Here is a 14631-nt window from a genome sequence, read left to right on the forward strand (position 1 = left end):
CTCCTCCTTTACCAAGAAAACAAAGGACACTGGCGTGGGAGAAATTCTGGACCCAGATTCAGTTTTTGTTTTTTTTTTTTTTTTTGCGGTACGCAGGCCTCTCACTGCTGTGGCCTCTCCCGTTGCGGAGCACAGGCTCCGGACGCGCAGGCTCAGCGGCCATGGCTCACGGGCCCAGCCGCTCCGCGGCATGTGGGATCTTCCCAGACCAGGGCATGAACCCGCGTCCCCTGCATCGGCAGGCAGACTCTCAACCACTGCGCCACCGGGGAAGCCCCCAGATTCAGTTTTGATAAGAAGTGAGCTGACTGAGACAACTAATCATCTGGATCAACATTTCTTGCCACTAGTTAGTCCTAAATGGCAGCTGGCCTCACACCCTTGGTGCGTGGCCTGCCCAGCTTCACCTCCTCATTTTGCCATTATTGGTTCCATGACATGGATGGTCTGTTTACACATATTTCCCAGCACCATGAGAATGCTATTGAACAAGTCTTTCATTGAGTTTTATAGTTTGCAGTATGTAGCAGATGAAATATTCACATAGACCTTCTTCTAAAGAAATCAAGCACTTTACATATATTATATCCAGAAAACGGCCATCAAATGGCAAGGCATTTTCGTTGGCTGGTTAATTCCGTTTGATTAGAACACTGGGCTGTGGAGACCACGTTCTTGGGTTCCAGCCTCAAGTACTCTGAGAGTTGCTACTATTCTACGGCCATGGGAAATTTCCTCAAACTCAGCCTCATCTTGTTACCCCAAGTGGTGTTACCCCAAGAGCACAAGGAACAAGGATGGATCAATACAAATCCATCTCCATCTCCACCACTGGAAACAAAAACTCAGAACGCACCACCCCTTAGAGTCTTCATAGAAAAAATAGCATGGAATTTAGGAATTTTTTGGCTTTGAAGTTTGGGCCTTCTCTCATATAGATTCTAAAAATCTCAGGAACTTGGAAGATTTTTCTCTTTCAGCCGGCCCTGAAACCTCTCTGTAAGTTCTCCCATGTGCACACTTCGGAGGCTTGGAAGGTGGTGTCTGATGCTTTCTCGTTCCAAACGCTTTGTTAACAGACCTTGGAGAACCACTGAACCAACGCCACTTCTGGGATGAAGGAACATCAATAAATGCTCTTCACAGAGCTTCACTGAGATCATGCTTGCTTTCCCAATACCCACTTCTCATGAAAAGCAGCCTGGAGATGTTTGGATGCTTCATCCAAGTACCAGGCTTCCTCTCACACCCTCAGCCCACGCAGTCAACCTGAAGGGCCTCCATAGGGCTGCAGGAGTTCTGCTTTCTCCACAGTATACTCTGAGCTTGTCAACAAAACCCCTAAACATCTTCCACCCACAGCCTCCAGGCCTCAAGAGAGAGGGAGGGGTGGGTTCCCACCACTCTCAGCCATCGGGGGTGAAGGAACTCCTGTTGGCCTTGCCTCTAACAGCCCGTGGCAGCTTCTTGGTGTATGAAGTTACGTGTCCATGGCAAACCAGCCATGAAGACAGACAGGGGAACCACAGGTCTTACACTGTGCAAGTTCTGATTTCTCATGAGAAAAGGCCATGGGGAGAAAAGACCAAAGAAGAAATGGGATGAGGACCCATATTTTAATTGCCACCTCCTAGAGTTCCTGTGATGTTTACATCTAGCAAATTCAAAATGATGTTTAAATTCAGTTAAGATGCACCTAGCTATGACAGGTAAATGACCAGGTTGTTTTCAACCCAGAATTCTTAGACTTTTCATTAAAGGGATAAAATAACGATACTAATCACACAGTAGTCAGGTTTACAAGGACTCTCCTCTTCAATAGAGGGAGGAAAAAGGCAAGTTAGCATCAGTGGGTTTCCACCCTTTGGGAAGGGAAATTTGGCCAGTTCCACACGTGGGATCCCTGCTCCCTGGCTGCCATGTTGGTTCTCTCTGGTTTGACGTGAAGAGTGCAGGCTGGGCCCCATGAACTCAGCAGCTTGTTTTTGACGAGTGAATGAGCGGGACTGAGTGCTTCCTGTGCATCAAGCCTTATGCCCCTGCCTTACAGAGAACATCATGGAAAGGGGAGATGGGTCTGTGCTGTTCTACAGAGCATAGCCCAGAATCTCCACCGGGCACCATGGGGAAGACCCTCCCACGGCCACTCCACCCCATGGCTACTGCCTTCCTCTCCCTGTCACGCTGTGCAAAGAAGGCTGACAAGGGGCTGTCAGGGACGTGGAAACTCATGCAGAGGCCACTAACACACACACACACACGCCAGCTGTAGACCGCATCGCCACAACCCATGCAGCACGGCCGCCTTAGGCACACGCAAAAGCCGCCGACACAGCAGCAGCGGCAGCTGGCCTCTGGCACCCGCACGGTTGCCAGAGTCCACAGAGGGAAATTTGGATGTTTTTTTAGATGAGCTATGGTTCTGAGCCAATTTATTTTATGGTCCGGTTGGGTGGCCTTCTCCCTGGGCTGCTGCAGAGGGTGCACCAACCGAGCAGCCCCGAGGGGGGGGTGGTCCTTCCTCCTCAAGGCCCCAGACAGAAGATCAAATGCCAGGCCCGAGGCTGGGCGGTCGCCCCTGTGCACCGTCTGCAGAGGGAGCCGCCGGGGACTTTTGTCTTTTGCAGATCCATCCCTAGGAGAGAAGCCGCGACCCTCGACCCTTGCAAAAGAAAACGGGTGGGTGTGTTGAGGGGAAAGCACTGGGCTCCCTCCCATCCCGAAGGAAATGACAATAACCACCACCGTACACACAGAAAACAAAACAGAGAAAAACAACAACCAAAGAAAACCAGCTGAACTTACCACACTGCGAGTGAACTTTTCTAAGGAAGTTCTACGACCTTGCTCACTTTCTGGCTTTAGGGGAAAAAAAAGAAAAAAAAAAAAAAAAAAGATAGGGAGAAAAATACAGAAAAAAAAAAAATCTTCAGCTTACACATCGTTTCCTAAGAGTAGCAGCGGCAGCTAATGAACCAAAACAAAAGCAAGACAGGGCGGGAAGAAAAAAAAAAAAATGGGACAAGAGAAGCAGCCAGAGCTGTGTGCAACAGTCAGTGGGAGAGACGGAAAACAGAGCCTCCGTGGAGCGGTGAGGAGAGAGGGGTGTTTGCTTCTAGAAGAGCCATTAATCGTGCTTCGGGGCTGAAGTAGGAGCCACCGGGCTGGGAGCCGGGCCCTTGGTCAGCAGTTTGGAGCCGCCTGCTCACTGCTTTTGAGCGGCCGAGCCCACGCACAGGAGCCAACTGGGGGCCCCAATGGGGGACACAAACCAGACGAGCTTCCAGGGCCAGCGGGGCCTGTGGGGGAATCCTGCTGAGACGGCCGGAGTGGCCGTGGGCGAGGTGAAGTCATCAAGTCCTCCGTGAGTCTGGGTTAGGACTTTCTCTGAGATTTTTCTGCTCAGATGCAGCCAGAAAGTTTGTTAACTTCCTCAACATCCTCGTGGCCCCTAGTGACTCTCGTTCTGTGTCCTTAGACCAAGGAGGCTCTACCCAGATCTTTTGCAACCACAAAGGTCTTGGGCCTCAGAAGGAACGTTCTGGACAGAAAATGCTCTCTCGGTACTCGGGCAGGTGACCCCTTCCAAGGTTTACTCACGGCAGGTGACGGCAGGTGACCGCAGGCTCAGGAACCTTCCAGGGACTCCAGGCTGAGGGTCCCCCCACACGGGGGGAAGAGGAGGCAAAGCCCCTGGATGCTCCCCCCAGGCCTGGCCGTTCTCCTCTAGTGGAGGAGGAGGGGGTGTGGTGTGGACCTGACCTTCTCCTCAACTTTCCTGCTTTTCCAAGGGGGGAGAATTACATCCCAAATACCTGCTCGTTTATCCCAGAGCCCAGTTCCAAGGTCCTGAATCCATGCCTGGGAAATCTGGAGAGCACACACACTCACGTGGACACACACACAGCAAATAATGGAAATTAGAGAGCTGAAGAAGCAGCCAGGTGTCTGTGCGTCTGCAGGATGTGCTGGCAGCAGAGGGCGCCAAAGGTAGCCACTGTGGGTGTGGACAAGGTCAGAGGGCTTCCTTGGCTGTCATGCCCCATCCCCTCAGCTGGCTGTCGGGAGACAGAGAGGACGCTGCAGAAGGAAGACACAACACAAAGGACACACCGCCACAGAGCCAAGCTGGTCTTTCTCCTTCAGGCACAGGGAACTCAAGGATCCGTGCTTGGCCTGGCACCATACTGAGTCTCCCCACTGGGGACGGCAGGACTCAGCTTCAATCCAGTGGGCAGCCCGGGGGCTGTCTGTGCAGCTCAAGTCAGGCCAGTCCTAGGCCACGCTGCTGGCATTCTGCGCCTGGCATTCTTGTCCCTTGGCTCCTGAGCTGCTGCTCACAGACAGTGGCCACTGGCCTGACTTATTCAGGTTCCTCTGCCTTGCACAGGTCCTCCGAGCTGCCCTGGAAAATTGTACTTAAGTACTGGCACTTAAGTGTTCTGAAGGGGCCCCTCAAAACCCAGCTCACCTGCTCTTGAGACCCGGCTCATCAGAATAACTAACCTGATCTCTGAAAATACTAGGATAGAGGAGGAATTAGGGAGGAAGGACTGGAAGGCTATGCCTCCAGACTCCATCCGGAGCCTTCCTGAGCAGCAAAGTGAGGCCGATTTACATCCCTCCTCTTAGCTGGAGTTTGTGGCTCACATCCCTTCCTGACCTGGACATGTAGATCACATGGTAAGCCCATCCCTGACATCAGAAGACACTCTAGGCCTACCTGGAAGTGCCGAGTTACAAATCCAGTCCATGCCTGGAGACTCAGGGAGAAATGGAAGAAAAGGTAGGCTTGTCACTGATTTTAGAAACAATTAACCCCTGGATATTGAAAGGGCTTTGGTATCTGCAAGAGCTTTCTGCCCCAAGAACACTCCTTGGTGTAGGGGCTGGAAGGATAATTCTAATGAACTTCATCTGTGACATTTTACAGGCAGGCCGTCCGTTCCTTCCTCATTCAAGTGACTTCCTCCGAGAAGCTTTCCTCGTACGGGAGGATCTGTGGAATCTCAGCCCCACTCCGTGTGCTGGGGTGCGTTTTCCCTTTGTGCTCAGACCCACAGGGAGACTGAATGGCATCTGGCTTCTTCTGGGTGTGTGGACAGGCCCAGGTGGGTCAGACCGCTAGAGACTCACAGTTTCCCCACACCGGGATCAGTTCAGGGTCTTGAGCCACAAGAAATAAGGAACAATTACTTTGCCTTCTCCCCTGAGATCTGGGCTGGAGGCACCAAAGGTCTCCACAACTTTTCTTGAAAAACTGGGTATCAGAGCCATTACTGGTGGGGATGTCAGCCAGCTGCATCAGGGCCTCTTCACCTCCACCCTCTGGCAAGGGAGCGGGCTGGAGGTCAGGCTTCACATTTTCCATCGTAGTAGTGACACCTGATGGAAGGGATGCAGGCCAACAAGAAAGCTGGGTTCCTCACACTCTGGGAGTCCCCAAAGTCTACTCCTCTTTCTCAGGCTCTTGGAGACGTCCTCGGGGCTACTTAAGGGCAGGCAAGCAGGATATAAATGCTCTTCTAGACTCGGGAGTGATGTGGGACCAGCCAGATATGCAGACAAGATGCTGGCACATGAGGTCACAGTGCACAGAAAGAGGGGCTGCGTGGCTGAGAGAGGAAGCCCAACAGACAGCGTGTTGCTGGACAACCACAGGCTCAGGGACTGCTGCTGGGAGGCTGAGAGGGAGAAGAAAGGGATGTGCATGGTCCTAAGTGGCATGGCACGGGAGTCCCGGGACTTGGTGCGAGGAGAGCCCCATTAACCACACGTGGGCCTCAGATCGGAATCGAGACGTGCAGAGCGTCTGCAAGCATACTGGAAGCTTGAGCCGTCCCTCCTGCCTCCCCTTTTTCAGACCCCATGTCCCTCCTGGCTCTTCCTTCCCTCCTCCCAGAAATCCAGCTGAGTTCATCCCTGCCTCAGCCACTCCCCACCGCCTGCATGCTGAGGGTCCCTGCGCCCCCAAATCCAGACACTGAGGGCCACAGGGAACCAGGACTTCCTTCAGAGTGGAGGAGGAGGAAGGGGCTAGGATGCCGTTGCTTCTTGGTTAAAAGAAAAAGCAAATGCTGTGGGGCAGGTGAGGGAGAGGAAGGGGGCAACCACCCCAGGAAGGACTTGGGGTGCCAGATCGCCCCCTGGAAACCTATAAGTGTTTCTATCCAGAGGAGGGTGCCCCAATCCTTGCCTCATACTCATCTCTGAGCTGGTCGGGGACAGAAAATCTGTGGGGAGGGGGCTGGACTCTTCAGTGGTTTCCTAAGGGATTGGCTGATGTCACTGCCAGCCCTGTACTCCTGGGCTGAGCCACTGCGGCCTCAGAATTTGGTCACACTCTCTGCAGGGGGCAGGACACGCAGATGGAGATGATGGGTCCAGGGAGACAGGATGCCACACCCTGGACCTTGGCGGGGGGGCTGACGTGGTGACAATCCTAATTATATTCTATTGGAGTGGGACCAGGTACAGAAGGGAAAGAAGAAAAGAGAAAAGAAATAAAACCCAAGGGATGACATTCTCATTTCACACCAGCAGCAAGCAGCAGGCAAAGGTCAACAGTGCTAAGAAAGGCAAGGCTACCCTTCGCAGAGATACCTTCTTCTTGGCGAGCAGCAAGTCCTGGTAAGCATTTGACCGGAGGAAGCGGGCATAGCTGTCACTCTTCATCAGCTTGTAGATGTGCTCCTGGAAAGGCGGGAGGTGGGAAGACACAAGAAAGAACTGTCAACCAATGCTAAAGGGAACTGCAACCCAACTGGCCACTGTGTTAGGAAAGAAACAAACAAACCGAAATATGCTTGTCTGTACCTGGAAAAACATGTAACATGTTTGCTTTGTTTCGTTTTTTTCCCACTCAGAAAACACCACCCAAAACCTATTTTCTCTCACAGAGTAAAAGATCCTTGAGGATCATGTCGCAGGGGCTATGTCATTGGGCCTTGGTGCCACGTTGGGATGCAGTACGGCTTAATGATTAAAACCACAGGCACAGCAATAAGAAGGGAGAAATTACTGATGCACCCAACCACTTGGATGAATCTCAAAGGAATTATGATGAATGAAAAAAAGCCCCAGAAGGTTACATACTGTGTGATTCCACTGATATGACATTCTTGAAATGACAAATTATAGAAACAGACAACAGATTAGTGGTTGCCAGAGGTTAGGGACGGGAGAGGGGTAGGGAGGGGAAGGAGGTGTGGTTATAAAAGACAAAAGGAAGGGTTCTTGTGGTGGTGGACTAGCTCTGTATCTTGACACATCTTACACATGTGATAGAGTTGTATAGAACTAAACACAGACACACACATACGAGTACAAGTAAAATTGGGAAATCTGATAAACTCGGGGGATGTAGCAATGTCAACATCATGGCCGTGATACTGTAGTATAGCTTTTGCAGATGCTACTGTTAGGAGAAACTGGGTCAATGGGATGTCTCTATATTATTTCTTATAACTGCTTGTGAAGCTAAAAGTATCTCAAAATAAAACGTGTAATTAAAACAAAGTCCACAGGCAACGATGCAATTGGGTCAGTGTGTGCATGTCAGGGCCACCATCCCATCCTGGAAGGGGACCCTTAGAACCAGATCGTGGGGGCATCTGGGCAAATATGCCAGGCCTGAGTCTTCCATCCGGGAGGGGCAGATGCTGGGGCATAGTGCCTTCCTGGGCTCCTAGAGGCATTACATTCTGGCCATGGCAACGGATTTTACCTTTCACTTCCGGCTAATTCCTATAGCCTTGTGATCCCTTCCTAATAGATCTGTCCTCATTAAGGGCGGGGAAAGCCTGTTTCATTAAAAGACGGAGCTTGTCCATTGAAAAAGGTTATTTATTAGTTGAAATGGAAGGTAGCTCAGCTGCACAGGAAAGTCTGGCTGTCCCAAGAGAGGACCTGTTAGGAGGAGGGTGGACTTTCCCTAGGGAGGGTGGGATCATCAGGCAGGGAAGCATCTTGCCTGATGTACACTCATTGTTCATCCCACGAAGCTGGACAAGGGCCCCAGTGCTCAGGGGAATGGAGAGCTGGTCAGTGAAGAGAATGCTCAGCAAAGAGGCTGGACTGGTCATTAAGGACCTCTTCCTTGGGTACTCTTCCCAGGGGAGGAGGAAGGGGAGGTAGAGACTTCTCCTCAGCTGGGGGCACGTTTAAGAGATACCTGGCCAGACTGCTGGTGCATCCCAGAGGAAGCTGGGTGATGACGATGGCTTGCCAAGACCCTCCTCCTGCCCACCTCAAAAGAAAGTGAAGACGGAAGGCAAGCATCACCTTGGTGGCATGTGGGTCCCTCTCAGGCCATCTTCAGATGGACCATATGCAGACCTATTTGGGTACCAGCTTCATTCTTGCCCAGACACCCCCATATTTATAAAAGCAGGTGCAGACCTACTCGTGAGAATGGGACCACTGAAAGGACCCCAGTGAAATGAAACACTGGCTTCAATCTGAATCTACTTTGATGATCCAGATGTGTTCTGAGTTAATAAACTTAGTGGGAACACATGTCGCTGAGTGTTTTTCTGCGAATTTCAAACAAAAATCCAGCCCACTCTAGTTTAAGCTCCTTGAGGGAACAATGTGTTTTTAATCTCTTATATGTGCATAGCGTCCAGCACAGGGTTAAATGTGAGAGGAATTTATGTTGCTTTTTGGTTCACTGAAATGCTGGTCTGAGCTTGCAAGTACTGAGCAAGTTTGCAGGCTCCATACTTGTTTTAGTTTATGATCAGATCCTGCTCTCTATATGGAAGGAGAGTGGGGATCACACTCAACTCAAAGGAAGTCCCGATGTGGGCCTTGTGGCTCAGCCCTAATGGCCTCAGGGCCTTGACCGAGGGACATCATGGTCTTTGCATTTGTTGTCCCTTTAAAGTGGTCTAACATTTACATCTTAGGTACAAATGTTAACCCAGAGAGAAACTATCTCACTGTCTCCTTCTTCTTGTCTCAGGCATGGCTTCTGTCTGGCCCACAGAGCCAGGTGGCTCCTGAGTCATCTGGAAAGGCCTGGCCCTCAGGCCTGGACCCTCTCCAAACCCCTCTCCAAGGCAACAGGCCCATGCTTCTTGTTCTGACTTCTCAGAGGAATCTAAATCCCCAAGTATATCTCACAAAATACCCCTTGCTCCCCCAAGAAGAGGAAGGAAACCTTTCCCAGCCCAGCCCTTCTGGCCTTGGCAACAAATTTCACCCCTGATCTAGCTAATTCCTCCAGCTCATCGTGGGCAGAAAAAGCCATTGAAAGAAAGAACTTGTCAATTGAGAAAGAATAGGATAAAGCAGATGCCTCAACATTTGATCTCCAAAATATTTGTTGAGCATCTCCTAGGTGCCAGGCACTGTGTCAGGCACCGAGATTACAGCATCGCCAAGACAGAAGAGGTCCCCGCTGTCATACAGCTTAGAGTTCATTGCATAAGGGTGTGCGTGACCAGTTGACCTGAGGGATACACGGAAGAAGAGCAGGCTCAGGGTGCTGTGAACGGGTGTAACTGAGGATGACCTACCCTGCCCGAGGTGAGGAATGGTTGTCCCTCAACCAGAAAGAGCCTCATCAAGGTAGGAAGAGCTGAGCAGACAGGGATGTGTCTCCCAGTTCCTAGTCTGGTCAACCAGAGCAGGAAGGACAACCCAGGGCCGAGGAGCAGCAGGCAGTGGTGGTCCCCTCTCTGGGGAGCGGGGGGCAGTTGATGTGGGTCAGAGGGGCAGTTTGGGCGCTGCTCTTGTCCTCTCTATGTCACACGCCAACTTGGCAATTTGTTGCCAAGGCCAGAGCCAAGGTGAGGACCTTGTGGGGAGAGAGTAAAGAGAACATAGCCTGTTGGATGTGGGTTGCATAAGGCAGTCTCACTCTGCCAACCTCGTTGCTAGCCCTTGGCCATCATTATGACCGTCTCAGATTACCCTGTAAGGAAACAACCACCAAAACAACACTAGCATGTGCAAGGCATGGTCTGAGCAAAACAGAATCCGAGAACCTCTGCAGATCCCTCATGCCCCCCACAGGGCCCGAGGCTTCAGGCCCATCTGGGGCCTCCCCTCCCACAGCCTATGGATCCAGGACTCTCCTCTACCCTCCTCTCCTCCCCCAAGCAAAGAAGTGCAGCCTTTGATGTACCCAGTTATGGAACTCTGTGCCTTCTTCCTCGCCAGCTTTGTCTAAGAAACACAAAGACAGTAAACAGGGGGTGGGGGAACGGAGTGCTGAGGTTTTTCTGGGAATGAGAATTAAGATAGGACTCAGGGCCTTTGGCCAGTTCCCAAATGCAATGAGTTTATCACTGCCAGGGACAGCAAGTGTACAAAGCTCTTGGCAGTGACCCCTACTGATTTATGAGGGGTTCTGGTTTGTTTCCACTGCTTTGCAGACAACCAGTCTTAAGGAAAATGTATATCCAGAATCTGCAAGAAGCAGGAGAGCCACTGGCAAAACCAGCGAGCGCTCACCGACAGAATTCCTAAGGGCCAGAGGGAAAGAAGTTTGCATTTCTCTTCTTTGCTTTTTCTTGTCTTTTCTTGTTTTATTTCCCTCCCTCCCTCTCTTCCTTCCTTCCCCAGACCCCTCCCTTCCCCGCTCCCTCTCTCTCTTTCTAAAAAACGGATGATTGAGTTGACTGTGAACAAGCAGAACTACCAGGGTCCACATCTGCCTTCCTGACATGTAGGGAGGCACCTGCTCCAGGGAGGGTGAGGATGGTTCTCCATAAGCAGAAAAACTGATGCCCTAAGGCCCTAAGTCATACTGGACATCTTAGCTACACTTCTCAGTGGGGGGAGGGAATCACACCCCATGGTGGTTGACAGTTACAGTACATGGATGTCACCCTGATGAGACACTCCACCCTCGTCCAGGGCCAAGCCCAAGATGGGAGCTTTGCTTACCTGGAATGCTAAGGCAGAAGCAAAACCAACTGGAACCATGGGCAAGATTTTATAATAACTTTAAATGGAATGTAATCTATAAAAATATTGAATGCTATGTTGTACACCTGAAACTCATATAATGTTGTAAATCAACCATACTTCAATAAAAAAAATTCAGAAAAAAAAGCAATGGAGAGAAAGAAAAAAACCCCTAAACCCAAAACGACTGGAATCAGTGGAGTCCAAGACATATGCAGGAGGTGGAGGGAGTGAGCAGTGCACACTGTCTCAAAACCACACCTGCTACAAATCAATGTTTTGCAGTGAGGGTCCTCATTGGGAAATCTCCTTTGTTTTTAGACAAGACACGGTGGGCCTCACAGTGCTGGGGAAGGTAATCAGACAGTTGCCTGGGCCTTGGGCCCCAAGCATGCTGGAGCAGTCAGACTACTTCAGAACACCCTTATGTCCTCCTCTTTGCTGTGGGTTCCTGAAACAGCTACAGTCTCATCCTCCGGCTTTAGAGCATCCTCCTGGAGTGGGAGGCCGCTGAGCTGGAGCATTGCACAGCTGCCAAGAGATCTTCTTGGGATTTTCAAGTGTCCTGTTTTTCTTTTGCAGATGTATGTGTCTCTGTCCTCTGTCCTCTTGGGAACACCCAAGCTTCCTGGAACAACATCCAGCCTTTGGGAACTGTTGGGTCCCTTGTGGTCCTTTGAAGGAAGATGATGCTGTGGGGCAGGATGTGACACTGCCGTGTGAGACGCTGGAAGGGGGGCTGGGCTGGGGGCCAAAGGTTTGGATTCAGGTCCCGACTCTGCCTTTTCCAGCCCCGCTGAGCACACAATTAACCGAGGAAATACAAGGGAACACATTACAAAAACTATACACATGTAAAGTAATGATGATAACTGGCCTTCATGTTGGGACTGTCCTTGCCAGGGATGACGTGGGAAGGAGACCAAAGACCAGAAGGTTCCCGGGGAGGAGGAAAGGTGAGCGGAGTCCAGCTGTATTATTTCCATTGCTGTTGTTGTTTGATCTGAATCAATGCTTAGGTTTAAACAACCCCATTTTACAGATGAGGACACTAAAGCTCTACAAAGTTGAGTGACTTGCCCAAGCACAGAGCAAGGATTTGAGCCCAGTGTTCTGTGACCCCGAAGCTCACACTCTTCCCGTGGTACATGCTGCTGTTCATGGTCTTTGAGTTGGGGTTTTGAGGGAGTCAGGTTCTGTGGCTGAGACAAAGTCCTCAGCATGTGGTTAGCAGAAGCGTCAGGGGCCTCCTCTCAATCTTTAATCTGAGTCATCCCAGGGGTAGATGCAACCGCCATTCACCATTCCCTTTCGGGAACTGTTCACCACCATGTTGTCAGTGACAGCAACGGCCAAGTCTCCCAGGGTGACACAGGCTCTCACCTCACAGATCATGTACAACTTGCCTTCCGCACCAGAAGGAAGGGCCCAACTGGCAAAGCTCTGAGGGCTGACCGGGCCCCTGGGGAGTCACAGGCAGCAAGTCTGTGTCACAGAAAGTCATCCAGAAGATGTATGAGTCTCACCTTTCAAGAGACTCTTGAATATCTTAAACCAAAGGTCTTCAGACCGTAGGCATGTTTAGCTGAAGCCTAAAGAAAATTAACACTTTTCTCATCATGGGTCCTTCAGGCGGACAGAGGGTGGGACTGCACAGTGGTAGGGAATTGATGGGGATCCTAAGTCAGTATCTGCTTAATAAACATAGAAAAGACTCACTTGAGTGAGTACAGATGCTCACTTGAGTGAAAGACAGTAGCTTGTCCTCATGGATGCGGCTTTGGATGACCATCCTAGGATCCTGTGGATCTTTTTTTCCAGGTTTTTTCCTTCTTTTTTAAAATTGAAATATAGTTGATTTACAATGTTGTGTTAATTTCTGCTGTATGGCAAAGTGATATATATATATATATATATATATATACATATATAAATATTCTAGGATCCTGTGGATCTTAAATGAGAAGCCCCCATTTGGATTTCTTTGTCCTTCTAAGTGGGACGTGGCGGACACTGTTTCCATGGAATGCAACATTCAAGTCATAAGAGAGTGTAAGAGTGAATTATCTTTTGCCTTTACATTGCAAAGCATCTGTATAAACATGTTCAATTTAACTGGCCAAAGGGCACAGTATTTTGATGCTGTTCAATCCCTATTCTTAGATAAGAGTAGCTTCAAAGACAGCTTTGCATATTTCCTTTCACCTACCCAAATACCATGGGTATTAACTTAGACAAATGTTTCCTTCTCCTCTTCAAGGTCATGGGGCTTGGTGCAAGAAATCTCTGCTCTGAAGCATCAACAAAGAAATTTTGGAATTTAGTTCTCTGACACCTTCTCTTCAAGAACTACTCGTCTGTGTGGTAATAAACAGAAACTGCTCACAAACAACTGATTTGTTCTTTTCAAAATGCATCCCTCCCTCTGCTGTTCATTTCCCTAAAATAAAACCACCCACAGGATAAAATGAGTAATTCCTGGAGTAAGCAGTGCCATAGCATTTTTTATTAAAATATGTCTGGCATGGGAAGTCTACTAGGAAATGCCCTCCAAATGAGGATTAATATCAGGAAACTTGGTGTAGTCTTGTGATACTGGCACACAATGCCACCACCTCCACCACTGGGGCAAAGATTAACAGCCTTCATCAAGTTAGGAAGACATCTGCTTCTGAGTAATCTGGGGCAAATGTAAACGTGGGCTCCACTGGACTCTGGCTTTGGAACAAAGCAAATGTTAGAGGCCTTGCATTCCTTAATCAAGTTGCTTTGAAACATCTAAGTTTAGGTAAGAATAGAGACTTTTGACTAGAGGCTTCTTGTCTGCTCACTGTGGGTGTAACTTGATGGTGTATTTCTCAGCTCTTGTATCACCCTGACCTCATTTTGACCTTGAGGTTGCTCTTTTTTTTTTTTTTGCGGTACGCGGGCCTCTCACTGTTGTGGCCTCTCCTGTTGCGGAGCACAGGCTCCAGACGCGCAGGCTCAGCAGCTATGGCTCACGGGCCCAGCCGCTCCACAGCATGTGGGATCTTCCCGGACCAGGTCACGAACCCGTGTCCCCTGCATCGGCAGGTGGACCCTCAACCACTGCGCCACCAGGGAAGCCCTTGCGGTTGCCCTTTGATCACTCCACGCATGGATGATGGCCAAGCGGAGTTTTGGTAACTTAGACTGAGGTCTGCTTAAGAGGAGAGCTTATGTATCTGTATATTCCCAGAGCCTAGAACGTCTGGGCCTTAGTGGATATTCCAAGTTTTGCTGAATTGGCATACTGTAGAAATAGGATTTAACCAGTATTTATTGAGCACCTACTATATGTGCTCCCCAAGGTTGTGTGGCAAGATTTTTCAAAGTGGAAAACCAAGGGACAAATGGCCTTTTATTTATTTATTTATTTATTTTAAATGATAGGTACAGCTGAGAGTGTGATCATTCTGGACTGAGTTGTCAAGGCAATTTTTTAATTTAAACCAAAACTGTGTGCAGAGCATTATTTTAGTGTTGTAGGGATTTTACAGAAGGTAAGGAAGGCCAGATGTCTGCTCCCAGCAAAGAACTTAAAATCCAGAGGCGCTGGAGGCCAGACCCTGCAGGTACAGGTCTGGATGGGGCATCTGAGCAGCTACTGCAGGTCAGGAAAGCAGGGTGGCTTGGACATGTAGGAAACCTACATGGGAACCTGCAGGGACCAAAGTCAACAGGCTGGATTGA

At 49.8% G+C, this 14631-nt stretch overlaps 1 protein-coding gene across 7 annotated transcripts in view; it reads right to left on the reverse strand.

Annotated features, from left to right (window-relative positions):
- Positions 1-14631, reverse strand: part of RGS6 (regulator of G protein signaling 6) — a 177099-nt gene that overhangs the window by 24234 nt on the left and 138234 nt on the right. For 4 of the 7 annotated variants that reach the window (XM_060098011.1, XM_060098013.1, XM_060098012.1 and 1 more), the window contains 2 exons: positions 6604-6693; positions 2806-2859 (listed from right to left, as the gene is read on the reverse strand). In XM_060098011.1, the coding sequence (XP_059953994.1) occupies positions 2806-2859; positions 6604-6693 (144 nt within the window). Of the gene's footprint in view, positions 1-1480; positions 1556-2805; positions 2860-6603; positions 6694-14631 lie in introns of those variants that run through there. The other 3 variants (XM_060098015.1, XM_060098014.1, XM_060098009.1) reach the window with 2 other exon arrangements.

This window comes from Mesoplodon densirostris, chromosome 4 (genome assembly GCF_025265405.1).
Source record: "Mesoplodon densirostris isolate mMesDen1 chromosome 4, mMesDen1 primary haplotype, whole genome shotgun sequence".
Classification (NCBI taxonomy): Eukaryota; Metazoa; Chordata; class Mammalia; order Artiodactyla; family Ziphiidae; genus Mesoplodon; species Mesoplodon densirostris.